General features: G+C 38.1%; 1 protein-coding gene across 8 annotated transcripts in view; it reads left to right on the top strand.

Annotated features, from left to right (window-relative positions):
• The window catches only part of LOC127791387 (peptidyl-prolyl cis-trans isomerase CYP59-like), a 75549-nt gene that overhangs the window by 20583 nt on the left and 39784 nt on the right, over positions 1 to 15182 (top strand). For 4 of the 8 annotated variants that reach the window (XM_052321231.1, XM_052321234.1, XM_052321229.1 and 1 more), the window contains exon 3: positions 4687 to 4734. The exons of the other annotated variants lie outside the window; for them this stretch is intronic. In XM_052321231.1, coding sequence (XP_052177191.1) covers positions 4687 to 4734 — 48 coding nt within the window. The remainder of the gene's footprint in view (positions 1 to 4686; positions 4735 to 15182) is intronic. 8 annotated transcript variants of the gene reach the window in all.

Here is a 15182-nt window from a genome sequence, read left to right as displayed (position 1 = left end):
CCTTTTTCCTAGGGGCATTTGGGAGATTAAGGATAAAGATTCATGATCACTTTAGTGATAAGGGTGGAGACTTATGATGATTTTAGTGATAAGGATGAAGCCTCATGATGACTTTAGAGATAAGATAAAAGCTCATGATGACGTTAGAGAAAATGAAGGCTCATGATGACTTTGGAGATAAGATAAAGGCTCATGATGACTTTAGAGATAAAAATGAAGTCTCATGATGACTTCAAAGATAAAATTTGGATAAGATTTGATTGGATAAGATTTTATTGTATATGATTTGATTTGGATAAATAATTGATAAGATTTGATTCGGATAATATTGACCGCAGAAAATCTTAGAAGATTTGGAATGATTGGAGAGATCTTAAAAGATTTGAAATGATTACAAAAAATCTTAGAAGATCTAGAATGATTGTTAAAGATTTGAAATAATTAAAATATCTTGGCAGATTTGGAAAAGATTTGAAATGATTAAGAAATATCGTAATATAATGTGACTTACATGGTGGCTAAGTTTCAAAGCCTTATAAATAAGGTGTTTATGGCCAAGGGTTTTCCCATTCAAAATTGTGATAAATTCTTGCTAGACGAGAGTGCTTCGGGTTTAGTGGATAGAGGGCTTTTAAAGTATACGCGAGGCATCAAATGCGCAGCGCACTTGGGCAGCGCGTGAGGGCGTGTAAGGAGGTGGTTTGGTCAAAAGACTCTAGGAGTTGCACGAAAATAGAGGTTGGATACAAGATTTGAGGTGTTTTGACTTTCGTTCAATGTGAGTAGTTCTATCCTAAAACTTGGTTTTGTTTACCTAAACTTGATTTGATTACATGCAAAAAAGGGTTTCGTTCCATGTGAATGGTTTAACCTGTGACGGTTGTTTTCATGAGGGAGGTTCATCCTTAAATGTTTTATGCATGTGCATTGAATTTATTGCGATAAATTATGCACATGAAATGTTATTTTAAATGATGCATCAAATCATGATATATGGCATTGGCTTATTTTTGTGCTTGTTCATGTGGGATGTGAGATGTCAATCTGTGATGTGGCACTTGTGTGATAATACTAGGGAAGCGTGCCAAGGATTAATGCCCACTTGTGACGGGGGTTGAGAGTGGGAACCACCCTTGCAAGTCAACAAGTGGCAGGGTTGAGAGTATACACCATCCCGGATCGGCTTAAGTGGCGGGACTGTGAGTGGACACCACCTCGGGTTCTTTAAGTTGCAACATTGTTTCTGAGGTGGATATGGATTCTCAGGGATAGTGTTGATTATCTTGTGGTTAGGGTTTGTGTTGATGTGGTCCAGAATGCTTCGGAGTGGGAACGGAATGATGATGGGGTGATTCCCGGATTCATGTATTGATGTTGCCCCTCTTAAGCTAGGACGGTGTTATGCCAATATGTCAATGTGGTTGTGTTGACTCTAGAGAGATTGCTCTTTTCGCATGGTAGGGGTTAAGTGTTGTGTGGGATTCTCTTGGGCTGGGCTTGTCGAGATGTGTCGGTTTGTTTTATGTCTTGGATACATTCATGAAAATGTTTTTGAACTCTCACTTAGATGATTCAACATCTAATTTGGACTATGTTCCTGAAATATTCAAATGTTCTAGGTGAAAGCAGCGACGCCAAGGGGAAAGAGGTTATTGAGATGTAGTTGTTATTTGCATAGGTGGTCTTTAGCATGTTTCTGTTGTTATGGTTAAGAGATGTACCTATGTATTACGTTTTGATGACGTCATGTTAAGCGATGACATGATTTCAATATTATGAATAAAGGAATTATGGTTATGTGTCATTTGAGGTTTCGATCTAACTTCCACATTTGAGATAATTTACTTGTCTTAGTTTATTAACTAGTAAGTTTGATACATTGAGAAGGTCTAACGAGATTGTCGGGGAACGATTTATGTGGTGAGTTTTTGTTGAAAAAAATATATCCTCGAACCAACACGACAGTCCATTTGAACTAGCCTTGCCTTTAAAAACCTATTCGAATCGGCCAAGCCCCCATTCGAATCAAGCCTAAAGAGTTATATATTTTTAAAGAGCTATTTGAATCGGTAATACGCTAATTCGAATCGGTGTTGTTCTCCAATCTCATTCAAATCACTCTTGTTCATTTGAATCAAGCTTCATTTAAAAACCATCCGAATCGGTCATAACCTTATTCGAATAGACCCCGTTTCTTCAAAGCCCTCATTCGAATTAACTTAGTTGCTTTAGAGCCTTATTCGAATTAGCCTGATGCTTTAAAACTCCATTCAAATCGGCCTTGCTGCTTTAAAGCCTCCTTCGAATCGATCATGCCCTCATTCAGATCAGCCTCGCTTGTTAAATCCTCATTTGCTGCTTTACTCTGTTTTATTCGAACCAGCCCTATCTGAATCAATCATAAGCCCCATTCGAATTACTAATCTGGGCATTCGAATCACCCAGCCAAAGCCTATTGGCGAAGAAGCGGAGTTCGATCTCGAGTGGTTCGGTTAGGAGGTAAGCTTTGATTATGTATTTCGATTGGAAGATTGTGTAAGCTCTTGGAAGTTGTGTTGTGAAAGGGTGTAGATGGGAGAAAATTGTAGAAGGAGAGGGAGTATTTTCGGCCAAATCAAAAGAAAAGAGAAGGAAGGATTTTGCAGTTGCCCACCAAGTGTTCGACGAAAATATCAGACCAAAAAGAAAAAACATAGTAAATCCCAAATCAAAAGAGTCAAAAACAAGTCTCATTCGGCCATGGCTCCAAAACACAAAAGACCAAAAGTTTTAGATGGAAATTCTAGAGTAGCGAAAAGGCTAAGAAGAGAGGTAGTAGCCGCACCTATCGAATCAACCACCCAATCCCCTACCCCATCCAAGAATCGAAGGAAGCCGCATGCCCCCTTTGCAACTGAGACCTCAAGTGCATGTACCAACCCACGGTTTGTAAATTTTGAAGCGAAGACACGTTTCACGGATGAGTATTCTAGGAGACTGATTTTATGTGAGAGTGAGATTATGTTGGAGCAATTCAATGAGCCACCATATGAATTGTTGACCTTAATGAGCACTAGAGGATTGCAAAAGTGGGTAAAATTCCAACATAGAGTGATAGTGCCCTTAACAAAAGAATTCTATTCTAATGTGTCGGGTACTCACGATGATTCAGGGAATAGGTGTTTAACAACAAAAGTTCGAAAAATGGTGATACAATTAAGACCCATGGACATTGCCTAAATGTTTGACATGCCCAGAGAAACACCATCTCGTGCACTAGTGGAACAAGAGGGGATAAAGACAAACAACAATATATCCAGCCTTTATCCCACTATGTGGGGTTGGCTACATGAATTCTAGACTTCTATGTGGGTTACGTCCCAACAGATAGTTTGTCTAGAATTCATATTTGGATCCGACTAAGTTTTACGCTGGCTGCCGGCTACCTAACGCAACCCTCATTCTTTATCCGGGCTTGGGACCGGCAGTGGATAACATCCCCTGGTGGAGTAATGATAAAATGAAGTTTCAACACCATCTTCGTATGGAGAAGTTTCATGAGATGGTGGTGAATGAAGATAATTGATATAGTTGTGTTCTATCACTTAGTTGACATGGTGAAACCAACAAGTACAATATGAAAACACAACAAAGAGGGGATAAAGACAACTTAGCAAAAATCTTGGCCGAAAAGGAGGATGCTATATGGATAGGAACCAAGTTCCTGAAGAGCTATCTGTCCCTCAAGTGTAATATCCTTCATAGGTTAGTCTGTTCCGACTTTGTTCTCCAAGCATGCACTTTTTCAGTCGTAGTTGAGCAAGTTACATTTATGGGAAAAGTGTTGTTAGGAGTACACATCGACGTAGCTAAACATATTTTCAACATTATTAATTCTGTGGAAAAAAAAAAGTCCCGTTGGAGTTGGTAGATTTTCTTTTGGGGGACTAATTACATGCTTACTGAAAAAGCATGGAGTAAAGGAAAATGTAGGTATGGAAACCATCAAGCCCATGATGCGCATCAGTCTAGTCTCCACATGCCGAAGTGCGGGGCAGCTAAGAAGAAAAATGGTAGTGTTAAGCGATCTAGAAGAAGTTCCTGCCCTACCACCCCTATCCCAAGAATCTCATGAAGTAGAGCCATCCTCACAGCCATTGTCGCAAGTGTCACTTGAAGCAGGATATTCATTAAAAGGGTTGTGTGATTTGGTGAAGGACATATAACAATGACATGAGAAAATGTTTACACAAGTGACTATGCGACATGATTTAATTTATGCATATTTGAAGAAGCTTACTGTGAAATACGGAAGCTTGGAGAGCAAAATGGATCAGCTATTCGACGTATCATTAGATGACGAGTCACCACAACCCCAGCATTCCTGAGACATTACGACTGCGGAGGGTGAAGTTGCTTTTGCCAAGTTTGCTGCAATCACTGCTAAATATGCTGCTGGGCTAGCATCAATCTCCTCGACCCATGTTGAGCACGACCCTGCACCTGATGACCCCTTGTAGTCATAGGGTTTTATTCTCATGTTGGATTTTTGTTGGCATCAATTTCATTATTTCATCCTTTTGTATTGAAACTTAAAATGCTTGCCCTGCTTGCGTTAGATTTCTTTGCGCTATACTGTTTTAAAGCTATAAAATGGTGTATGAATGTGTTAATTTCTTGTTTGACTTGTGTATGTTTCTTTTTTAGTTCAAAATTCACAATGAGCATTTGGATCTTTTCTGCGAAGACCGTCAGGTATTTCTAATCTCAACTTTTTGCTGTGTTTAAAGATGTTTCACCATTCAGGTATCCCTATTTCATGTGTTTTATTGTGTTTGAGGACAATACACAATTCAAGTTGGGGGGGTGAGGTGAGAATTAATTTATGTTGAATTGATGTAGGTAGCTGTGGCTTGATGTGTTTTTGATAAAAGAAATTGGTTATTTGCTTGTTTTGATAAATTTTTGTTTAGACTTAAGTGGCTGTGTAATTATTAGGTTGTGATAGTACTAATATGTTTACTAAAAAAAAAAAAAATCATGTATTTTTGGTCACACCACTGTTTCAAACTTGAAATCTCAACCCAGTTGTGAGTTGTGGGTAAATATTCTTCAAATATAAGTCTAAATTGCTAAAGACTAACAATATTCAAGTTGGAGAGTGTGATTAATGAGTAAATATACCACATTTTATCATATTCTTATTCTTTTACTATCAAATAAATGTGATAAATTGGTATTTATATTTGTTTTGAGAGGAATTATCGAAATTGAACGTGCTGCATTCAAATTGAGGAAAAAAGTGCAATTGAGGAAAAAATGAAGGATATTCGGATATCTGGAAAACCATTTGAATGCAAGAGGACACATCTGGATATCACACCGTGCATCCGGATCCGAGAAGAAGCAGCCACGAATGAAGTCCAAAGAAGTGAGTATCTCACTTCTTTGGACTTCATTCGGATATCATTGAAGCACATTAGGATATCTCGCATCATATCCAGATATATGAATGAAGTCCAAAGAAGTATATCCGGATACCATTCAAAGATATCCGGATACCAAAACAACACATTCGGATATCACGCAACATACCCGGATGCAAGAGAGAAGATTCAAGAGCCTCGTGTGGATATCGCATTATACATTCGGATACACACGAAAAATAATTCCAAGCAGATTACACATTTGCATGCCTCATAAAGCCATTTTCAAAGAGTCTCGCAAGCAAAAACACGTGGTTCCTGATTTCAATTTTTGTAATTAGTGATGTGCCAGCATTATTTTACAATTTCGTCCATATTGTGTTCATGAGAAGAGAGAATGGGCTGAAAAATTTTTAGGGGAATGGGCAAGGGATCGTTGTCAAAGAACTTTCAGAGACCCATATTCACGGATCGTTGTTTGAAATGTGAACCCCAATTGTTATAGAAATTGAAATGCAATTAGTAACGCTATTTATCAAAACAAGGGTGAGGTGTTTGTACTCATCAGAGTACGAGTGTACGTGTAGTACAATTTAATTTCTGTATGAGTTCAAGTCAAATCACTGGGAGGTTGTCTATGGAAGAAAATAATTATACTAGAAATGTTGGAAATTTTCGGATTTAAAAAGAGTATGTTGAATAAGATTTGCAAGATGAAGTCAACTGTTTACTGAATGTGGAGTCTTGAGTCATGGCAATTCAATGCCAATCCCATGATTTCCCAATAGCTAGATAGATTATATAAACATAGATCTGAATTAATTTGAGGCTCTGTTATTAAAATGCATGCCAAGATGATGATGATTCTTGGTCTATCAATCTCCATACATGATATTAGAGATTCTAAGTTAAACAATTACTATAAATTGAGATGCCGTTAATATGCAGAAACAAATAACTCATTTGGATTTGGGTGTGATAGTATTTCCAGTTCTAGTAACCTCCATACATGATATAGAGACTCTAACTTAGGCTCTCATCCAAATCCAAAGATTCAACAAACGCACCATACTCAAATTAAATCAGATTTCTGTTAATACATTTGAAGTTCGACTAACTTGGGAAATCTATGGCATTGGACACTGTCCTCGCTTGAACCTAAGTATTGGTTTAGTCACACATGTTCATTATTGCATACAAAAGGTTAAAAGAAAATACAAATACAGAATAGTAAATTATGGTATTTAAATGATCAAATCTAAATGACAAGAAATTAATGTTGCTGAAAATTAAATGCAAGAATGAAATTACATAAGTGCATGAAGTGAGGTTGATGAAACGAAAAGATAAAATCACTCTGTTTTATTGAAATGAAGGATACAGTGCAAAATGAAAATATATAGTAACTTCCGCAGACTATAGAATGCAATTGGTAGTAAAGAAATATTCTCCTTAACAGTAAAATGAGAACTTTGACATGAACATAAAATAATAGAGCAAGGTAGTGTTAACAAAAATTTCTAAACAACATGAAAAGAACAAAGGAAAAATGATGGAAGTATGATAACGGGACTCTTTCGGAAGTAACAGAAATGACAACGGTTGGAGATGTGTCCCTTCTGTCTGGAAGAGCACAGAATATATAGATCCGTGAATATGGGTCTCTAAAAGTTCTCTGACAGCGATCCCTTGCCCATTCCTCTGGAAATTCTTTTAGCCCATTCTCTATTTTCAGGAATACGACATGGACGGAATTGTAAAGTAATGTTAGCCCATCACTGGTTACAGAAATTGAAATAAGGAACCACATGTTTTTGCTTGTGAGACTCTTTGAAAATGGTTTTATGAGGCGTGTAAATGTGTAATCTGCTTGGAATTATTTTTCGTGTGTATCTGGATGTATAATGCGATATCTGCACGAGGCTCTTGAATCTTCTCTTTTGCATCTGGGTATGTTGCGTGATATCCGGATGTGTTGTTTTGGTATCTGGATAGCTTTGAATAGTATTCGGATATACTTCTTTGGACTTCATTCTTGTATCCGAATATGTTGCGAGATATCCAGATGTGCTTCAATGATATCCGAATAGGCCGTGCGGTATTTGGATATATCTAATGGCTGCTTCTTCTTGGATCTGGATGCACGGTGTGACATTCGGATGTGTTTTCTTGCATTCGGATGGTTTTCCAGATATCCGAATATCCTTTACTTTTTTCCTCAATTTGAATGCAACACGTTCAATTCCGATAATTCCTCGCAAAATAAATATAAATATCAATTTATCACATTTATTTGATAGTAAAAGAATGAGAATATGATAAAATGTGGTATATTTACTCATTAATCACATTCCCCAACTTGAATATTGTTAGTGTCTGGCAATTTAGACTTATATTTGAAGAATATTTACTCACAACTGGGGTTGAGATTTTAGGTTTGAAACAGTAGTGTGACAAAAAATATGTGATTTTTTTTAGGTAAATATATTAGTACTATCCCAACCTAATAATGACACAGCCACTTAAATCTAAACAAAAATTTATCAAAACAAGCAAATAACAAATTTGCTTATCAAAAACACATTAAACCATAGCTACATGCATCAATTTAGCATGAATTAATTCTCACCTTACCCCCCAATTTGAATTGTGTATTGTCCTCAAACGCAATAAAACATGAGAATGTGTATTATTCTCAAACACAATAAAACATGAGAAATAGGGATACCTGAATGGTGAAATATCTTTAGACATAGCTGAAAGTTTAGATTAGAAATATCTGGCGGTTTTTGCAAAAAAGATTCAAATGCTCATTGTGGATTTTGAACTAAAAATGAAGCATACACAAGTCAAATAGGAAATCAACACATTCAGGCACCATTTTGTAGAATTAAAATAGCACAAAGAAATCTAATCCAAGCAGGGCAAGCATTTTAAGTTTCAATACGAAAGGAGATTGATGTTAGCCCAACAGCATATTTAGTAGTGATTGCAGCCAACTCGGCAGAAGCAACTTCACCCTCTGCAGTCGTAATGTCTTGGGAATCCTGGGGTGGTGGTGACTCACCATTTGATGATGCGTCAAATAGTTGATCCACTTTGCTCTCTAAGCTTCCTTATTTCGCAGTGAGCTTCTTCAAATATGTATAAATTAAATCCTGTCCCACAGTCACTTGTGTAAACATTTCCTCTTGTCATTGCTGCATGTCCTTCACCAAATCATACAACCCTTGTAATGAATATCCCGTTTCAACTGGCGCTTGTGACAATGGCTGTGAGAGATGTTCTGCTTCATGAGGTGCTTGGGATAGGTGTGGTGGGGCACGAACTTCTTCTAGGCCGCTTAACACTTATCTCTTTTCTTCTTAGCTGCCCCGTACTTCGGCATGTAGAGACTAGACTGATGTGCATCATGGGCTTGATGGTTTCCATTCCTTTATTTTCCTTTACTCCATGTTTTTTCAGTAAGCATGTAATTAGTCCCCAAAAGGAAGTCTACCAACTCCAACAAGGTTTCGGGCCATAGAATTAATAATATTTAAAATATGTTTAGCTACGTCAATTTGTACTCCTAGTAACACTTTTCCCATAAATGTAGCTTACTCAACTGCGACTGAGGAAGTGCATACTTGGGGAACAAAGTGGGAACAGACTAACTTGTGGAGGATATTGTACTTAAGGGACAGACAGCTCTTCGGGAACTTGGTTCCTATCCATATGGCATCCTACTTTTCGGTTAAGATTTTTTGTTAAGTTGTTTTTATTCAAATTCGCCTCTTGTTCCTCTAGTGCACGAGATGATGTTTTTCTAGGTATGTCAAACATTTTGACAATGTCCATGGGTTTTAATTGTATCACTACTTTTTGAACTTTTGTTGTTAAGACACCTATTCCCCGAATCATCGTGACTGCCCGACATATTAGAATAAAATTCTTTCACTAAGGGTACTATCACTCTATGTTGGAATTTGATCAACTTTTGCAATCCTCTAGTGCTCATTAAGGTTAACAATTCATATGGTGGCTCATTGAATTGCTCCAACATAATCTCTCTCTCACATAAAATCTGTCTCCTAGAATAACCATCCGTAAAACGTGTCTTCGCTTCAAAATTTACAAACTGTGGGTTGATATATGCCCTTGAGGGCTCGGTTGCAAAGGGGACGTGCAGCTTCCATTGGTTCTTGGATGGGTTAAAGGATTGGGTGGCTGATTCAATAGGTGTGGCTATTATCTTCCTTCTTGGCCTTTTGCCTGCCCTAGAATTTCCCTAAAAAACTTTTGGTCTTTTGTGCTTTGGAGCTATGGTCGAATGAGACTTGTTTTTGACTCTTTTGATTTGGGATTTATTATATTTTTTGGGTTTGGTATTTTCGTCGAACACTTGGTGGGCAACTGTCAAATCTTTCCTTCTCTTTTCCTTTGATTTGGTTGAAAATACTCCCCCTCCTTCTTCTACAATTTTCTCCCCTCTACACCCTTTGACAACACAACTTCCACAAGATCTAACTTCGCTTCTTCGCCAACAGGCTTCGACTGGGTGATTCGAATGCCTGGATGAGTAATTCGAATGGGGCTTAAGATTGATTCAGATGGGGCTGGTTCGAATAAAACAGAGTAAAGCAACAAATGAGGATTTGAATGAGGATTTAACAAGCAAGGCTGATCCGAATGAGGGCATCACTGATTCGAATGAAGTTTTAAAGCAGCAAGGCTGATTGAATGGAGTTGGAGTTTTATAGCATCAAGCTGATTCGAATAAGGCTCTAAAGCAACTAAGTTGATTTGAATGAGGGCTTTGAAGAAACAGAGTCTATTCGAATAAGGTTATGACCGATTCAGATGGTTTTTAAATGAAGGCTTGATTCAAATGAACAAGAGTGATTCAAATGGGATTGGAGAACAAGACCGATTCGAATTGGGGTATTACCGATTTGGATAGCTCTTTAGAAATATATAGAGGCTTGATTCGAATGGGGCTTGGCCGATTCGAATGGGTTTTTAATGGCAAGGCTGGTTCGAATGGACTGTTGTGCTGTTACTCCTTGCTATCCAGCGCACTGTGCGCTTATTGTCCAGCCATGGATTCGTCCATCTCCCCCCCTCACGCACTATTTCCGTTTATATATATATATATATAATGCAACTCCCAGCAGCACACAACCTCCTTCCTTCTCTCCCAGATTATTCTTCCCCTTGTACGGATTCTGCAATGGTGGATTGGGGGCTTTGAAGACGCAAGGCCGATTCGAATGGCATTTAAATGAAGGCATGATTCGAATGAGGCATTAATGATTCGAATGAGACTTTAATAAACAAGCCGGTTCGAATGGAAATGGCCGATTCGAATGGAAATTTAAGATGCAAGGCCGATTTGATTTGAAAATGTCTTATTCGAATAAGGCTTTGAATGAATGGCCGATTCGGATAGGATAGCTGATTCGAATAGGGCTTTTAAATACAGGTCTGATTTGAATCGGATATAGCTGATTCGAATAGACTTTTAAATTAATGGCTGGTTCGGATAGTGGCATGGCCGATTTGAATTGCTTTAAAAAGTAAGATTGATTCGAATAGTGCTTGGATGATTCGAATAGAAATTGGCTGATTTGAATTGAAAATAGCCGATTCGAATAGCTTTAAAAAGTAAGGTTGATTCGAATGGAAATGGCCGATTCGAATAGAAATTTAACATACAAGGCCGATTCGAATTGAAATTGGATGATTTGAATAGCTTTGAAAAGTAGGGCCCCATTCGAATTGAAATTAGCTGATTCGAATTGGCTTTGAAGAAAATAATGCTGATTTGAATTGGGCTTGGTTGATTCAAATCGGCTTTAAAAACAAGGCTGATTCGAATTCTACATTACAAGTGATTCGAATGAGGCTTGAAGAAAATAATGCTGATTCGAATAGAAGCCTCATTGATTCGAATGGGTTTTGAAAAGAACGGCTATCTGGATGCACATTTGTAAACAAAAAGAAAACAACACCTAACAAAGTTTAAACTACACAAAATTATCAGCAACAATCTCACTTTTTAAGCATAGATCATGAAGCATGACAAGTATATGTGTTCCCCCCAACTTGATTTGCACATTGTAATGAAATAGAGTGATTACAATTTAGAGAGATTTGGAGTTCCTGAAAGTCTTCAACACGACTAAGAGGCTTACCGCGAGATGCTAAACCAGAATGAACTCAAGAAGTTAAGAGTAATAGAAACATCAAGGCGATAATAAGTTAAATAAACTAGATGCTAAACAAACTCATTTTTTTTATATTATTTTATGTGTATTTTAGTTATTTCTCCATGGGTGGATCCACAAGATCCATATTCCACTCTTCCTTTGATGGCAATTCATAGTATGCTTTCAAGCGATGCCCATTTACTTTGAAAACCTGATCTATGTGAAGAGTTTCTATATCACAAACACCATGACTTGAGATGGAACGTACCTTAAAAGGTCCAGTCCATCTGGATTTCAATTTTCCAGGGAACACATGAAGCCTAGAGTCATACAGGAGTACATGCTGGCCGACATGGAAGCTCTTCCTGCTTATGTGTTTATCATGTAACTTTTTCATGTTGAGCTTGGATATCTTGGCTTTTTCAAATGCTTCATTTCTGATCTCCTAAAGCTCATTTATTTGAATCTTTCTATTGAGAGCTGCTTCATTCATACTTTCATTGATTCGGCTAATGGCCCAATAAACTTTATGTACTTCATTCATATCTGCACGCACAAAATCTTTTTAGAAGAAAATGCAAAGCCTGTTAGACAAATGCATAGAAGGCTTAACTCGAATATGAAAGTGGTGGTGAGAGGGGAAGTACTTAAGTTGCTTGATGCAGGTATCATCTACCTCATCTCCGATTCTAAATGGGTTAGCCCGACTCAAGTAGTGCCAAAGAAATCTGGAATCACTGTTGTTAAAAAAGAGAACAATGAGCTGAGTCCCACTCGCATCCAAACTGGATGGTGAATGTGTATCAATTATAAAAAGCTCAATACCATGACTAGAAAGGATCATTTCCCACTGCCTTTTCTAGATCAAGTTCTTGAAAGAATAGCAGGCCAAACATTTTACTGTTTATTGGATGGATATTCAGGTTACAACCAAATAGAAATTGCTCTAGACAATCAAGACAAAACTACTTTTACCTGCCCTTTTGGCACATTCGCATACAAACGTATGCCATTTGGACTATGTAATGCACCCGCCACTTTTCAAAGGTACATGATGAGCATTTTTAGTGAGCTTGTGGAAAATGTTGTGGAAATTTTCATGGATGATTTTTCTGTTTATGGAAACACTTTTGAAACCTGCTTGGAAAATCTAGAAAAAGTCCTAACTCGATGCGAAGAAACGCACCTTGTTCTCAATTGGGAGAAATGTCACTTCATGGTCACTCTAAGGCATTGTTTTAGGGCATATTGTGTCGTCCAAAGGGATGGAGGTAGATAAATCCAAAGTAGAAGCTATCCAAAAGTTGCCAGTCCCCAAAAATGTTAAGGATGTTAGATCTTTTCTTGGTCAGGTCGGATTTTACCGGTGATTCATTGCCTCATTTAATGCCATAACAAGACCTTTATGCCATTTATTGTCTCAAGATGTTCCATTTGAAGTGAGAGTAATTAGTTGGTTATTGTAACATAGCTATATAAATAGCTATTTATTTGTTTCATTAATTTAGTTGATCGAGGTTCATTTCTTTGTATTCTCTCTTTCGTTTTCTGCTTGTCTAACTGAGAGAAACCTAATCACACTCGTAAATTTGTAAATCATGTACTACTTGAGAGTAGGTATGGGATGCAACATTTCATATCTTCCCTGCTACATCGAGAAGTAGATGACCCTTGGCAATGTTTGGCTGCATTGAGTTAATCAGTCAAGACATCACAAGGGAGTTCTCTATCTCCCATTGTCAAGCTTGTACATCTCCAACGACAGGTTTTGATTGTTCATGCCAATAATATAGTCTTTCAATCCTCAGGCTTTGATGAACAATTTGCAAGAACAAGACCAGGCTAGATAGGTACTTTCATCTTGTTTCACTGGACTAATAAACAATAATGGATTTTCGTACGGTATTGCAGTTTTAGACCCCTTGTTAGGCACTACAACCCCTGTAACACTTGATGATCTTACCTCGTCTTGGGACATTTTCACTCAAAATATATCTTTTCTGCTCCTAGCCTAGTTATGGCTTTGATACCTTGTAAGAATAGCAGCAACTAGGCTTTGAAATTGTAGGCAAAAAGACATCTTGCCTCTTCAGATTATTTTGCGTGTGTGTGTGTGTAGAGAGAGAGAGAGAGAGAGAGCTTGTTGATAGTGTGGGTTTGGGATTGAGTTGGGGTGGAGGAATTGGAGATTGATGACGGTATTGGAACTACTGGTGGCAGCAATACTGGGGGAGGTTGACGTGTGCAGATGGTAAAACAAAAACAAGAGGGCAAAAGTGACAAATTTGTTTTATTGGCTACCTTGTCTGGCCTCTTTTTTCTTGTTTAGCATCTTTAGCCATGTTATTATTTGTATGCGTCTACTGCTAATAGATGGGCTGATTCAAAATGTTAGGCTGGTATTTGGATTTACAAGAAAGCTATTTCCTGTATGATCATATAAAGTTAAAAAAATAGATGATGTTTACTACTCTTACTTTACTCTTTTTTTGTTCTTTTCTTTTTTGGAAAAAAAATTGACAGAGAAATGAATTGATAAGGATCATTACGGTTGGTGGATTGACTTCAGGCTTGCTGGATACAATGAACTAAAACGCGGCCTAGGTGGCTGCTGGCCGCCCCGATTGTGGCCAAATCGGCCACCTTAGGCGCCTGCCCGGCTAATCCGTATCGAGCGATGCTTAGGCGGCCGCCTAACCGAGTGAACCACCTAGCCGACTATGGCCGATTGTGGTCGCGTGAACCGCCTGGCCGATTGTTTTTTCCCCTTCTCTCTCTCGCGCACCACCATTGACTATCTATTGCAGAGTCGTTGTCGCCGTCACCTCTCTCGTGCTCGCACACCGCCACTGTCTCTTGCAGTTGCAGAGTTGCCGTCGCCGCTTTCCATTCTTGTTAACCTTCTCATCGCAAGCCGTCGTTGCCCGTTGTGAACGATGGACTCACAGTAGTAGCAAGCAACAACGTAAGCTTGCGTGCTTGCTGCTACAGCAAGCATCAAGCAGCAGGTTGCTGCTCCTTGTTGCAGCACCAAGCCTCGTCAATTTAATATTTTCTCGCACCCCAGTCGTCTCCTTGCTTCTCCCTTTGTTAATATTTCAAATATTTTAATATTTACAAGCAACAAGCGTTGTTAGATAATTTATTTTAATATTCATTAATGTATTAATAAAAAATAAAAAAAATTCTAGGCGGCCTAGGCGCTAGTCTGCCGCCCGACTAGTGCCACCCGACTAGTGCCTAGCGCTTAGCGCTTTTTAGAACATTGGCTGCATATATGCTACTTTTATTATTTTATTTGTATGTATGAGCAAGAAAATGAGGTCTCTGATGCCAAGTTCTCAATCCAAGTGTGGAATTTAGATTCAGTGTCCAGTGTATATTATTTAATTTTATGTTTGTTCACTGATCATCTGTGTTCTTGAACTTGGATGACAGAGATGGTAGTCGTCTTGGCTGCTGCAGCTTGCATTTAAATCCCTTTTTCAGTTTTGCCAATTTGACTGCATTCAAAATTCAATTGCTTTTGGTACCATATTTTCACTTGTTATGCATGTTCAGCCAATTTTAACTGAAATTAATACCA

Source organism: Diospyros lotus, chromosome 15 (assembly GCF_014633365.1).
Source record: "Diospyros lotus cultivar Yz01 chromosome 15, ASM1463336v1, whole genome shotgun sequence".
NCBI lineage: Eukaryota > Viridiplantae > Streptophyta > Magnoliopsida > Ericales > Ebenaceae > Diospyros > Diospyros lotus.
The sequence above is the reverse complement of the archived record's forward strand: the minus strand, read 5'-3'. Positions and strand labels throughout refer to the sequence as shown.